Source organism: Bidens hawaiensis, unplaced genomic scaffold (genome assembly GCF_021521415.1).
Source record: "Bidens hawaiensis isolate Kalapana, Puna unplaced genomic scaffold, B.hawaiensis_p1.1 tig00008796_1, whole genome shotgun sequence".
Lineage (NCBI taxonomy): Eukaryota > Viridiplantae > Streptophyta > Magnoliopsida > Asterales > Asteraceae > Bidens > Bidens hawaiensis.
The window spans coordinates 531323-546814 of record NW_027491634.1 but is presented as its reverse complement, the minus strand read 5'-3'; the positions used below and the strand labels follow the sequence as shown (position 1 = coordinate 546814).

General features: G+C 32.2%; 2 protein-coding genes and 1 pseudogene across 2 annotated transcripts; 1 reads left to right on the top strand and 2 right to left on the bottom strand.

The window, feature by feature from the left end:
- Positions 1-1020: 1020 nt before the first annotated feature.
- Positions 1021-2549, top strand: LOC143529987 (alkane hydroxylase MAH1 pseudogene; annotated as a pseudogene).
- A 3940-nt stretch (positions 2550-6489) lies between these two features.
- On the bottom strand, positions 6490-11412 carry LOC143529986 (uncharacterized). Its single transcript, XM_077025644.1, has 2 exons — positions 11065-11412; positions 6490-7105 (listed from the first exon to the last, which is right to left on the bottom strand). The coding sequence occupies exons 1-2, from the start codon at positions 11395-11397 to the stop codon at positions 6632-6634; spliced, it is 807 nt and encodes a 268-aa protein (XP_076881759.1). The 5' UTR covers positions 11398-11412; the 3' UTR covers positions 6490-6631.
- Positions 11413-13242: 1830 nt separating this feature from the next.
- LOC143529985 (norbelladine synthase-like) lies at positions 13243-13885 on the bottom strand. The gene is made up of 2 exons (XM_077025643.1): positions 13689-13885; positions 13243-13598 (listed from the first exon to the last, which is right to left on the bottom strand). The coding sequence occupies exons 1-2, from the start codon at positions 13873-13875 to the stop codon at positions 13321-13323; spliced, it is 465 nt and encodes a 154-aa protein (XP_076881758.1). The 5' UTR covers positions 13876-13885; the 3' UTR covers positions 13243-13320.
- Between the last annotated feature and the right edge of the window lie 1607 nt (positions 13886-15492).

Sequence of the window (15492 nt, the reverse complement as noted above, 5' to 3'; positions counted from 1 at the left end):
TATATGTTCATATATTTTTAGAATGTGTCTATTAAATTTAAAGAATAAGAATAAATTCAAATTATATTTCAAATATTTGAATTTACCCATCTACTACTATAAAGATTCATAGTCATCATTTCTATTTTCTATTTTAGGACAATTAGGATTTTGTTTTCACCTTTATCGTAAATGCTAATTTGTAGTTGTACCATACCATAGATAGCCCTTAGCCTTTGTATCTTTTATATATAGTAAACATATCTCCAGAAAATAATAAGTTTGATTTTCAAACCATTACACTAATTCTTAAAGTGACTACAAAAAGGCTACACTTGTAGATAGAAATTATTATTATGACAAATTGTATTTGGTATCAATTATAATCTGTTAGCGATTTTAAAGGTTTAGCAATCCAATTAAATTTTCGTATGTAGCACACATGTATATAGAGGGGAAAAATAGCATCCTTTTTGCAAGCTAGAGCAATAATGAAACTAACTAAAAAAGAGGCACCAATTTTTCGTTTCGCTTTAGGCCTCAAAAAAGGTTGTGCCGGCACTGCCTATATGCAATACGTTAATGAACAAGAAGTTAGTTTCAAACTTATATTCATATTATATCATAGTTTCCCTTGATATTTAAGGACTTTTTCAACAGATTTTCACTATGCATGTGATCAGAACCAACTTATTCCGGATAATGCACATTAAATTAAACTTGAAACAACGAACAAAAACTTCTTGCTATCAATTTTGCGTTTGGTTAACAAACTCTTTAAATCAGTGTTCAATTCAATGCAAGCGGGTTTATTTTTCTCGGTGTTTGGTTTGATTGTTTCATACTTAATATTAATTGTGTCATTTTGGTTTCTTATAAGATTATAACCTGTTGCTTAAATTGATATGACTCTTATGGGTGTGAAGTGAATTCATATGCCTAATTAAAGGACCAAGAAACATTCTCCAAAATACAACACTATTGTCTTTTATCTTTCTATAAAGCATTAACACATCTCTTCTTCCCTCACATGTCTTTCCCATGGATTTTCTTGAATCTTTACCCATTCTGTCTTTGTTTTTAATTCCCATTCTGTTTTTAATACTTATCTATAACTCACAAAGGCATGGAACTGCTATACCCACAGATTGGCCAATTCTTGGTATGATACCAAGTGTCACTCTAAACACTCATCGAGTCCATGATTACGTCACAGACTATTTAATCGGCAGTGGTGGAACATTCATGTGGAAAGGTCCTTGGTTTACCAACACGGACTTGCTTGTGACCACCAATCCTTTAGACATCCACCAAATCCTAACCAAAAACTTTTGCAATTATCCCAAAGGTGATAATTTTCGTAAGATCTTCGATATCCTAGGAGATGGAATCTTCAATACTGATGGTGAGTTATGGGAGATCCACCGCAAGGTTACCATGAGTGTGTTCAAGCATGCTGGATTTCAAAGTTTGGTGGACACAATAATGTGGAACAAGTTGGAAAAGGGGCTTCTACCAGTACTTGAGTCCATTTCTAGACAAGGCAAGGAAATGGATTTGCAAGAAATATTTCACAGGTTCACTTTTGATACTATATGCAAATTACTTTTAGATCACGACCCAGAAAGCTTGTCTCTTGATTTTCCTTACATCCCGTATTTAAAAGCCTTCTCGGATGCAGAAGAAGCTATCTTTTATAGGCATGTTACACCCTCATGCCTTTTGAAATTGCAACAAGTTCTTGGAGTGGGGAATGAGAAGAAGATCAGTGATGCATGGAAAACTATTGATCAATATGTATACAACTGCTTAAACCAAAAATCAAATGAGTTCTACAACAAGAAATGCCAATACCAAGAGGACAAGTTTTTGGTATTCACAGCTTTCATGAGAAATTTCAAAGATCATGGTGTTTCATTTGGAGATGCCACCAAATTTTTAAGAGACACCTTAGTTAATTTGATGGTTGCGGGAAAAGATAGCACTAGCAGTGTTTTATCTTGGTTCTTTTATATCCTTGCACAAAACTCTAACGTCGAAGATAAGATTTTGGAAGAGATTCGAACACATCTTGATGTGAAAGTACTTGATAGATGGAAAGCAAAAGAACTAGGTAAAATGGTTTATCTTCATGGGGCTTTAAATGAATGCTTGAGGCTTTTCCCTCCACTTCCATTTAACCACAAATCTCCATTACAACCTGACATTCTTCCTAGTGGCCATCAGGTTGATCGTACTACGAAAATCATTCTATCTATTTATTCCATGGGAAGAATGAAGTCAATATGGGGTGAAGATTGCATGGAGTTCAAGCCCGAAAGGTGGATTACTAAACAAGGAGGAATCAAACATGAACCGTCATATAAGTTCCCGGCGTTTAATGCTGGACCAAGAGCTTGTGTGGTAAGGACATGTCTTTATCTCTGTTAAAGATAGTGGCAACTATGGTCATTTACCGTTATCATATTGAGCTGGTGGAAGGTCATCGAGTGCGTCCCGCAGATTCAATGGTACTTCAGATGAAGCATGGTCTCAAGGTGAGAGTAACTAAAAGAAATGCCGTCAACTAAATTTGTGTCATATGTCTGTTGTGATTTTATTTTGGGATCTAGAACTTCAATTTTCAGGACAAATTAACACCTTGTATGATTTGATATATTGATCATTCATTTGGGATTATCTGCCTAAATATTGTCTCTTCTCTAGAAGACATGATGGACCCCCATGGCTACTAACCTAGGTTTGCAAGAAAACTGTAAGTTTAGGGTTAAACCTTTCTGTAATAATGTGTAAGATATATTTTATACCCCTTGATCACTTAGCTTAGTCAAGTGCATAATAGAAAATGATGCTAAACATATAACTTCGAATCAAGATATCGTCGTTGAAAGACCTTTGCTTTATATCCTTTAAACGCTTATATATTTCACAAGTTCCTGATCCATAGAAAAAATAAATTAAGATAGTAGTATACCTGTTATTGTGTAGATTGATATCCTGGTGGTCATGTGTAGACTGCCGTATACCTATTCTTGTGGTATCCTCGCGTACGTGGTTGGTTATAAGTCCTTAATTTGTACCCACAGCTGCATGCGTGTATGCTACATACATAATACATAGTGGTTGCGTATAAAATTTTCTTTTATTATATCGTATCACATGCACCTTACATGATCACGTCACATCATATTATATTATTGTATGTTAGCATATAAATTTTTATGACATAATGAAAATTGTGTAATTAGGGTGTAAATCGTGTCAGGCCGACAATTTTCATATCAGTCGATTGATCAATTGTTAAACCCAAACACGACCACTACTAGAAAACTGGGCATTTGCGATTGCCATTTCGGTCGCAAAGCGGTCACAATTTCCTTGTTGCGACCGCTTTGCAACCGAAAATGCGGTTGGAAAAATGCAGGTCGCAATTGCTCTGCTGCAACCATTTGGCAACCGCTCTTACGTTTGCGACCAACCGTCCGTTGCAAATCTTACTACTCCTGCTGCGGTCGCAAAAGTTGCGACCATTGCCTCGGTCGCAAATTTTGCGACCCCTGCAGCGGTCGCAAATGTTGCGACCATTGCTGCGGTTGCAAATCTTCTGACCTCTGTTGCGGTCGCAAGTCTTCCAACCCCAGCTGTGGTCACAAATCTTCCGATCACTGTTGTGACTTTTGCGATGGCTTTTGATCACAATTCGGGAATTTGTTTTGCAAAAAGTTCTACTGAATTTATATATACAATGTGTGTGTTATACACACAAATAGTTACATAATCATATAAATACAGATGCACACACAAATTTTATATAAAAGATGCTCAATAATAACAAAATGCTGTTCCAAAAAATAAAAAACTATCATACTTTTGAATCAGCCAATTGCATTCTTACGTATTCAGTAACAATTAGTAGCTTCGTATCTGAACTTGTCAATCATGTACATATTAGCAACTCTTGGCACCAACTGGTCATCCAGGTTTAAGATGGAAAGCAATACCTGCCAACACACATACTACATGTTATTACATTCCATTGTTCCTTGAGATTATCTAAAATATTATGTCGATGCTGTTAATGTTTGGATTGAAAACTTTCATCCTAAATGCAACCTGAATATTCATTCATACATAACAGTTAAAACACAATATTCTGGCAAGTTTATCATAGAAATTAAACATGGAATTACCCTAACACATAGGTGGTATATATCTCCAGTTTTGTTTTCACACGGGTCCAGTTCGAGTTCGACCATTCCATCGTTTGGAGATGCCTCAATTTCCTAGGAAATATTTTTTTTTCCTATCGAATGAGCTTTTTAGTGATAAAATTTGCCTAGTTCTATGTTTGAATGCATAAAATAAAATAAAATAAAATATAATATAATATAATATAATATAATATAACACTAACTTTAGAAATAAAGGCCATCGTGTAAAATAACGCTACAAAATTAATGGAATTAGGTGATTCACACTCACCCTTGTATAGAGAATTTGAGGATCAGTCGCTGCAAATTAAACACAAGAAAATCTGCTAAGAAAGCTTGCTGTATCAAAGTCTAAAATATACAGCAATAAGACAACTACAGAACAGAATAAAATCACCTTTCTTATTCGCGTTTGCATGAGATCAGCATCAATATCTTGTTCTAGTCATGTCAGGCCCTTCACGTAGAGCTCCTCAGCATAGGCGGTTAGCGAAAATTAAATGATTACAAGTAAAATTGGATAAGATTAAAAACTTTATAGAATTGTAGTAAGAAAGATGAACAGTACAAGTGGCGAAGATTTTGCCCAATTCTAGTGGAATACAACTAATGAACCGATTTTGGTGGGGATGGACATATTGCAGATCTGATGTATAAACAATAAAGATAGCTTAGCTTGATGGTTGTTGTTCTCTTTAGTCTTAGGTTAAGTTCAAACGTGGGTTCGAGGCCCGTGTTATGTAGGGAATGAGAAATTTTTTTTTTGTACTCATTTGATGTTTCTATAGTATTTTTTGGTGGAGCAATAAGGATCCTTTTTTTTATCTGTCTTCCTTTTGTATATACATTTTTTATTATTCTATTTGTTTTAAATATTTTAACTTGAAAAATTTAGTATTTGGGTTTATTTTTGATACCGATCAAGTTCACATCGGCTCATCGCCTCAATGTCCGGATTTTAACGATAAATAAAACATTATTTTAAATATGTTATATGTATCATAAGTTATACGAGTGCTGGTTTCATTGCCAAGTTCTTGTCATTTTGATCATAAGTTGTACGCGTGCCGATACTATTTTCGACGTTTACATTTTATATTTTTTATTAGTGTCGGTGTCGTAACGAACTTAACCAATACCGACTGAATTCGCATTTTGATACGCCGCCGCAACGTGTCGTCTTGTTTACCTAGTTACTTATTATCATGCACACAGATTTTGGTTAATGCTAGTAGATGCCGGAAACTGGATCGAGAGCGATAGATTGATGGCGAGAGATTCAGCGTTTGTGAAATAAGTTTGTTTGAAGCGTGGTCACGTGCTCCTTATATACCCCAGTTGTGTTTAAAACAACAGAGAACAAAGAGGTGCACGAATTTAATTATCCCTACATACTAATTAACAAGCTATTGCTACTACTAAGACGGTCGCAACTTAAAACTAGACTCTAACCAAAACCTCCGACCGCTTAGCCACCAAAAAAATTAGTCGCAAAAACTCCGACCGCCTCGCCACCGGTTGCAAAAACTCCGACCGTTTAGTTACCATCTTAAGTGACTACACTTTTTGGTAGCAAATTTGTTAAATCGGTCGCTAAAATTGCTACCGTTTTTTCGGTAGCAAATTTTGGTGGAAATTGCTCAATTTTCTAGTAGTGGACTTATGTATTTATTTACGTTGTACGTTTCGTGTCGGACTTACTCATAATCGATCATGTCGTGTTCGGCTTGTGTTTTGAGTCAACTCGTTTAATGTCCATTTGTGAACATGGGCGAATTTAGTGTTGAGTCAGCGAGAGCCTAGGCACCCACTCAAATCTCTAATTTATGTTATAAACTTCTAATATATTAAGCACAACGATCCATGTGTCACATCATTATTATTTTCAGTACCCAAAACCCAACTTTTTGAGCTCAACTTTCCAAACCTAAATTTTATTTTGTTTCGGAAAATAACAATTAAGCTCAAATTGCTTAATTGTCTAATAGCATCATAACTTGAAAATTCGGAATATGCAAGTTATATGGGAGTGACCGATGAAAAGGTTTTCACATATGATCAAGTATATGTCGTTCAGATTTTTTTTTTTGTTTTTATTATTTTTGTGATTTCGATTTTTTGTTTTATTTTGAAATATGAGATATGCTCATCAATTATTTAATTTTTTATTTTGATTTCTGTTGGTATTTACATGTTAGTATCGAAAGAAATGATGGTTACGCAATGTGAAGGTACGTAAGGTACTAACTAAAAAACTAACATTCAAAACCAAACTTCAACAAATCATAAAACTAACACAACCAAACAGAGATAATCGATTTCATTCTACCCAAATTAAACTAATTTAACATCTATTACATTAAATATGTAATTCGCAAGATTTATTGAAACTTCTCCTTAAAACGCAACTTTATTCTCATATTAATCTCGTAATCATACATCTAAAAAACGTATGGAATAAAAGCCTTAACATTCTTAGGGAACTGGTCCCCGAACTTTGATACATACCATTTTCGGGTGGCATAACTCCTTCCCATCAAATAAAAAAACGTACCTGAAGTGAAAACAAATGCGTAAAGTGTTTGTGAAATGCATGACATTCCTACATACCCGAAAATCTCAAAAAGATAATGTGGACATATAACCAAATCAAATAACCCTCCTTGAGGGATTTTGTATTCTTTCTCCCCTTGTTTCCTAAGATTGGCAAGAATGCAATGGTGGTAAAAGTTACCAATCATGCCAATCAAGAACAGTCCAACTCCAACATATTTGAGATCTATTGAAGGATTGGGGAAATTGCGAGATAGATACTGAGCATAAATCGTTGTCGCAGTGGAGAAGGTGTAACTCAACATGATGGTTATTACAGATTCTAACCCCGTGGAGCCGCTATATTTGTGAAGATATAAAACCTGCATACAAAAGCAAAAGTGTTGGATATGATGCTTAGTCCAAATTCTGTTTAAACTTCTTGTTTAAGTGTGTTAATAAAAATCATTGGGCCATTCGGTTATCATTTTTGTTCTCGTTTCTTTCTTTTGATTTGTAATTAATAAGCGAATAATAATCCTAAACCAATTTTGGTTTTCGTTGTGATTGATTGTTTAGGATCATTGATTATTGATTGAATTTATCGGTATTATCGATTAATTTCAGCTTATTCGTTAACAATAAGCGTTCTAAACAATAGTGTAATCTATTCAAGATACTTCAACTACCTTTTAATTCGTTAAAATTTTACTTTTGTTTTATACCGTTTCCATGCTTAAAGCAATTATGTTACTTATGTATTTGACATGAAAATATATATTTTTGTTATATATGCCCACATATATGCATGATGGTAATTAAATAAGTTTTTATAGTTATTTCGTGATAAGAAAAGTTATTAAAAAGGTGAAACATTAAACATAAATAAATTAAAATAATAATTTCAATAAATACAAAATATAATTATTCTACTATGTATGGCTAAAGCACATGTTAAAGTAACAAGTCAATCCAAGGCCACGATTGTTGGGGTAATACTTTACTTTTTATATCTTTATATGAATTTATCGGTATATCAATTAATTTCCGTTTATTCGTTAACAATAAATGTTCTAAAGCAATAGTATAAACTAGTTAAGATACATCACCTAGGCCTGTAAACGAACCGAACGTTCGGTGAATTATTCGATGGAAAGTTCGTTTATGTTCGTTTATTTAATAAACGAACGAACATGAACAAAAAATTTGTGTTCGTTTAATTAAACGAACGAACATGAGCACATGTTCCGTTCGTTCGTTTATATTCATAAACGTTCGTTTATGTCTGTTTATTTATGTTCGTCTATGTATTAATAGAAAATAATTAAATATTCTCTGTATATGTCATCTGCTTAAACGTTTTACATTTGTTAATTTGTGTTTATTTAAGTGTTTTCATTTAAGTTCGTTTAAATTTGTGTTCATTTACATTTGTTCATGCCTGTTCGTTTATCTTTGTTTAGTTATGTTCGTTTAGATTTTAAACAAACGAACACAAATGTCCATTTTTAAATAAGCGAACATGAACATAAATATTTGTTTGATTAAGTGTTTATGTTCTTTTAAAGTTAAATGAACGAACACAGGCATGCCCTTGTTCGTGCTCATTCGATTTGTTTATAGGCTTTCATTATTCACATTGATGAATACATTGGTCTCAATCTTTAGGCTCTGTCGATTTTTTTTTGTTTTTTTGTGTTCGTGAAGACGTGAACCATTCGTGAACACAGTAATTTCCTTAATGAACGAACATGAACATAAAATCTCGTTCGGTAAGTGTTTGTGAACCGTTCGTGACCACATTATTTTCTTAGCGAACGAACATGAACAATGCCTTGTTCGTGTTCGTTCGGTTCGTTTGCAACCCTAACTTCAACTATCTTTTGACACGTTAAATAATTTACTTTTGTTTTATACCGTTTCCATGCTTAAACTAATTACATATTTGACATAAAAAAATATGTGTGATATATATTTTTGTTATATATGTCCATATATGATGGTAATTAAATAAGTTTTTATAGTTATTTCATCATAAGAAAAGTTATTAAAAAGAAAAAACATTAAACGTAAGAAAATTAAAATAATAATTTCAATAAAATACAATGTATAATTACTCTACTATATATGGCTAAAACAGGTGTTAAAGTGACAGGTCAATCCAACGTCACCGCTGTTGGGTTAATACTTTACGTTTTATATATGTATATGAATTTCTTGGTATATCGATTAGTTTCTGCTTATTCATTAACAATAGGTGTTCTAAAGCAATAGTGTAATCTATTCAAGATATTTTAAGTATCTTTTAACATGTTAAATTATTACTTTTGTTTTATATCGTTTCTATGCTTAAACTAATCATGTATTTGACATAAAAAAATATGTGTAATATATATTTTTGTTATATATGTCCATATATGATGGCAATTAAATAAGTTTTTTATGGTTATTTCGTGATAAGAAAGTTATTAAAAAAGGTAAACATTAAACGTAAAGAAATTAAAATAATAATTTCAATAAAATACAAAATATCATTATTCTCCTATATATGGCTAAAACACGTGTTATAGTAACCGGTTAATCCAACGCCACAGATGTTGGGGTAAAACTTTACGTTTTATATCTGTATTTTTTTTAGTACCACAATCAGTTTTCATTCTCATTAAAATCGAAACGATTACAATAAAGTTCTCATTCTCATTTATCTGTATATAAATTTAATCGGTATATCGATTAATTTCCGCTTAGTCGTTAACAATAAGTGTTCTAAAGCAATAGTGCAATCTATTCAAGATATTTCAACTATCTTTTAACACGTTAAATAATTTACTTTTATTTTATAACGTTTTCATGCTTAAACTAATTACGTATTTGACATAAAAATATATGTGTAATATATATTTTTGCTATATATGTCCATATATGATGGTTAATTAAATAAGTTCTTATAGTTGTTTCCTTATAAAAAAAAGTTATTAAAAAAAGGTAAAACATTAAACGTAAAGAAATTAAAATAATAATTTCAATAAAATACAAAGGGGAATGTGAATACGGTGCTGTTAGCTGTATAAACTTGCACGCCAAACCTATCAAAACTACGTAGTTTTGATATAATATTTTCTAATTTAACCAAGATCTCATATAATAAGGCAAGATTTTGTTAATTTGTTACCTGCCAAAAAAAAAACCCACATCCCTGTATCCTTCTTTGTCCCTGCTGTATCCTTCTTTATGTAATCCACTTTTCTTGATGTGGTATCGTCTTTTATGCTTATTTCATCCAAAGTACAATTGTAATTCATCATTTACACGAATTGTATACACAGACTAGCAAAGACCCAAAAGCCTTTCCCAAATTTGATAGCTTTTAAAATAATTGTGAAAATCATTCGAATGGATTGTGCACAGACTAACAAACAAATTTTTTTTTTCTGAATTTGATATCTAATAAGAGCACCAACGCACCAAAACAAATCCATTTGAACCACCGTTTGAAGCTTCTATTGATGGCTACAAATTCAATATTTTTTAAGTTCGTCTTTGATTAAACCAGTCACTAGTTCATCTTTGAATCTTTATTTCACACAACTTTTGTTTTTATTTAACCTTTTTTCTTATTTAGCCCTAATATTATGCAAGTGACTGTCGGAATTAGGATGAAAGATGACTCAAGCATGTCCAAATACTCCTGTTCCCAAATAGATGTAACTTAACTAAATGGATTTCGGAAAATTATGGTCAAAACTACGTAGTTTTGATGGGTTTGGCGTGTAGGCTTAGACGACTGATAGCACCGTATTCACTTTCTCCAAATACAAAATATAATAATTCTATTATATATGGCTAAAAAACACGCATTAAAGTAACCAGTCAATCCAAAACCACAGTTGTTGGGGTAATACTTTACGTTTTATATATGTACATATGATTTTGATTATATATTTAAGGTAGTTAGAAAGCATATAAAAGCAAGCTTCAAATAATTGATAAAAGCATAACTTTTATCTCAACAAAAGCCAGCAGGGACGCCGCCCTTGGACCCAGCAGGGATTTCGTTCCTAGCATCATATAGACTAAAACAAGCATGCACCCTGAACTACTTGTCTTGTTTAACGTATATTTTAATTACATTGGTCGGCAAGTCAATCCAGTTGAACTAAAATATATAAACAAAATATTTATGAAAAATAGATAAAAAAAAAGAAAAAAAAAAAGGAAAAGTAAAGCTTCATTTTGTAAAAGAAAATACAAGTATTAGATTATTAAAAGATTATTAACATGCATTTTTCAATAAAATTGTAAAGTGTTTTAACAGTTTGATGGTATGTTAGAAAAATTGTACCTCAAGTACCCGTTTGAAGAAGTGAACGGTGAGAGCTAAAGCAAGCAACACAAACCTAAGATCTTGGTCGGGGAAGACAAGGAACGAAAACAAGCCTACAAGAAACGCCGGTGTGTAGAACAGAAGCATCCCAGTTCTACTCGACAACTTGGTCTCGTTCTCTTTCTTTGCACCACCTTGGTTGGTGAATTTTGAGTACTGCATATGTTTGCCTTTGAATTCATTGTACCCAACATTTGTGAGTGTTAAGACAGCTATAACGGACATAGTTGCCACAAACAATGATGGTGGTGGTGGGAACAAGAAGTTTAGCAAAATAGAAGGCATCACCATTTTGATTCAATCCTTTTTTTGATTGTTTCTGTGTGTGTGTGTTTTTTCTTTAAATCCTGCGATCAAATGGACTAAGACATTTGCATTGGGTGGTACAAGTTGACTCATTGGCCACATCCAACCAACAAGTGGTTGTCAGGTTGTGGAGCCTCACCACTCACCGGGACGTAAAATCTCCAAAAAAAAAAAAAAAAAAAAAAAAACCCTTCTAGTAAGTTAAAAAAACAATTTTAGTACCGTTATAAAGCTAGTATATATATATTTATATATTGCACAATTTCTCCGAGCTAGATCAGACCGATTAGTCAAACCACTTAACTAGATTATATTTCAAATTTCTTTTTTTTAATCTTTAAATATCTAAATTACTAATTTATTTACTATTTCACATTAACTGTTTTATTTATTTAAAACTTCATATGTCGTCCAAGTCACAAATGTTGGAATAAAATGTTTAATATTATTATTAAATATAAAATTATTATATATTAATATTAAACAACCATCATATCTCACGGTTGTTAACAAAAGAAAAAAACAGTTTTTTCTTTTTCAAATTAACGCTAATTAGATTAACCATCATTCCCAACACTCTAATTAATACGTTCATTAAATATTTATCATTGATTTGTTATTGAGTACACAAGAATACTTTAATTTATCTCTATGATAACTTTGGAGAGCGATTGGCAACATCTATTTATACACCGGTAGTACTCAAATCGCTTTTAAAACAGCGTAATTACACACGACACAGTTCAATTTTATTATTGCCTTCGTTTATTCCGTTGTTTGGCAGATTTCTCCAACAACAAACTCAAAGTTAAAAATGTAATATGAGTTTTGAAAGTCTCAGTCTCAAGTAACTTGTCCAAATTAACTATCAAACTTTTTTTTAACCTTTTTGCATATAAATTATATACTAATTATACACGCAAAAATAAAAAAATAAAAAAATGTGTAATTAAATACATGTAACCACGATTGCCAAAATTGTGTGATCGACAAAAGTGAATGTAGGTCCCGAAACCGGATCCTACAACGAACGACTTTGTTCTTGATAAGTGTTCGAGACGGGTGCGGTAAATCAAACGACCAAACATAATATAAAGATAATATACAGTATATGAACGATCTCGTTATCGGTTAAAAGATTTATAATAAACGAACGAACCGACCCCACCCAAGGTGAGCTCCCCTTGGGTGGGTGATTTCACCTTACAAAATACACACATAAACTAACAATAAAGTCCCTATTTATAGCTAACAAAAAATCATTCTAGAAGCTTTCCCGTTGAAGTTAAACGCATGTCGAAGCTCTCGTCTCGGATCCGTATTTCTTGCCCACTTTAATTATTAACTTGACCGTAAATATATAACGGGGTTCGTACTTTGATATCGCAAGTCACATTTTTGGCCTTACAGGTACATACGTAATCATCGGACCCACATTTTTTGCAAACTTTTTTTTCTATTTTCGTAAACTTTCTCTTTTTTTTTTAATTTTCGTGTCTATAAGTGGCATATGACACATATGGTGGCGGTAAGAGGAGGAGGAGGAGAAGAACAATGGTTTGCGGTTCTCGAAACTCATTCTAGTTCTCAAAGTATGTACCCTTCAATGTTTCGTGTTACACACGCGCGCACACTTGAGGGGTGCACATGTGATACGACAAGGAAAAAAAACACACCAACACAGAGACATGATGAAGTATCAATATATATTTAAAAGTTCAAAAACTAAATATGACATCATATATATATATATATAAGAAAGTATCATATATCTTTCATTCTTATCATTTATGCCATTGTTTGCAAGATTTATGCAAAAACTCCTTCAAATTAAAATTACAAATGGTGACTCCTTATTGGAAATACAGATGACCAGTAGTTGAGACCAAAAGATACATAAATCCTATACTAGTTGTTTTCAATGTAGCCATTAGCAAATTCAAACATGTTCATGATCGGCTTGATGGTATCAATACTTATGATGACTTCTTCATCTGCCTCAAACTCAAATGTAACTCTAAGGATGAATGAGTCATTTTTCTGATGTTCCAAAAACTCGGATCTAATACGATAATAAGTAAATCCGAGTTCAAGATACCCTCCTTCTATTATCTCAACTTCTTTAACCCTCTTTTCATGATCAACCTTAGTAAATCTTTCCTTATATGCAGGTACCATCAACACATCTAACGTTTTCAAAGAAAAAGAGGGAAAAAAAACATGTTATAAATATCTAGAGACACGCGGAAGTTATAAACAGAGAAGTGATTAATTACCAGAAAGAGGCGTAACTTGGATGACAGTGTCTACACCGCCGTCTCCTTCCAAGATGTCGATGCCAAAAAGATGACCAAGTTCTGATTGAATGATCATTGCGAGCTTTAATGTGCTATAAACGTCCCAAGCTTTACTTATCGTCGTCTTCACTTCCATTTCCTTTGATACCTTCGTGAACATTTTCATGTGAGATATAAACTTTGTGTTTTCTGACTTATTTGCTAGTGATATAACTTGAATGATGCATATATGCTTGAGTTGGTATGGATATATTTATACACCCATACACCCATCTTTTGAGTACTGTTGTTAATTAACTGATCTCTTGACGAAAACAGACTTAATAATGATGCTTAGCTGGCTATTTTGGAACAGCCATATTTCTTCAGTCTTCACTATTATGACACGTGATTTTTGTGGGTACTAAATTTTATTTCTGTTTCTTTTGAAATTAAGTTTACTAGAGTATTCAACTAATTGGAAGAATACGTCAAAAGTAAGTAACTTATATATTTTATAAACATGCTTAAATATACTCAAGAATAATGTTAAAATGCAGAGGGTAACAACCATGAGAAGTGTGAGAAACAATCTAGTTCATTGATCTTTGTGTTTTATGTATTTGACAATTTTTTGTTATTTTATCGTTATATTTATATATTAGGAGTACACAACGGTGTAATTAATTAGTATTAAAAAAATACACAATGATGAGTAAAAGACACAATGAAGAAAAAAATATACAATAACTAGCAGAAAGACATAATGACGGAATTTTCGTTTTAATTTTTATATAACAAAGTCACATTCATATTAAAGATAAAAAAAACAACTGTTATTACGGTGAAATTTGTTTTTAAAAAAATTATATGAAAATGTTACAGACGTTTTAAAATGATTAGGGAATTAACATGTGTCATGCATGTAAATATGTGTTATTGATTTTATGCCCTTCTTATACTTTGGTTTTCATTTGACGCGTGCCAATTAATTATGACTTCTTATATTTCTTATTTTTGTAAGCCTTTATAAAATAACTTTAACCCCATATACTATAGTGTTAGAAAGAAATACTGCTAGCATTTGTTAAGAGAAAGGTTTTCTTAATTTTGTCCTCGTGAAAAAAATCATTTAATTAAATATATGTTTAATTTTATCCGAGTTTTAATTATTATTATTTTTTCTACGAATACTCGCGCACATGATTAATCGTTTTCTTAGTCGCATTTTGGCAGAATATTGAATCATGTGTATAATAATTGTTGGGTCTTGCATATTGGCATATTGCCCTGATATCCTTGAACATATGTTTCGAGTTTGGAAAATGTTTACCAACACAAAACTGATCCTAATGGCAGAGTGGATTGCGTTAATTTCATGCGGGTTTCAAGTGGTTGCATGAACACAAACCGTTTCATTGAAGAGTATAAAACGTTTCTCCGTAAGCTTTGGTTATAAATTTGATCAGATCATGCGAGACATTAAACTGGACAAATTTTCTAGTATAATTAGTTTTTAAAGAAATGGATTTGGGAATGATTTATTGGTTCAAAACCCGATACAATAACCCGAGTAACAAAAGTTATATATGGAATGTATATAAAAGAATTGGATGTAACCATTGAATTAAATTGTTTTGCAAACATAATATGAGGGATAAAACCAAGTATTGAACAATCGGTTTTAAGAAAAAGAAAGTTATATCCATCAATGAGATTTAATCGTTTAATATACAAGAAATGTTGTACTTTTGGTGAAATATAGAAAGATGGTGGAAGTACCAATTTGAAATCAATAAAAAAA

What these genes read in the sequence shown, in the direction of transcription:
- LOC143529986 (XM_077025644.1), bottom strand. Translation starts at nt 11,397, where the DNA reads ATGGTGATGCCTTCTATTTTGCTAAACTTCTTGTTCCCACCACCACCA. An exon ending in TCTTCAAACGGGTACTTGAG is followed by an intron (nt 7,106 to 11,064) that starts GTACAATTTTTC and finishes TTTTGTATGCAG; the next exon opens with GTTTTATATCTTCACAAATA.
- LOC143529985 (XM_077025643.1), bottom strand. Translation starts at nt 13,875, where the DNA reads ATGAAAATGTTCACGAAGGTATCAAAGGAAATGGAAGTGAAGACGACG. An exon ending in CCAAGTTACGCCTCTTTCTG is followed by an intron (nt 13,599 to 13,688) that starts GTAATTAATCAC and finishes TGAAAACGTTAG; the next exon opens with ATGTGTTGATGGTACCTGCA.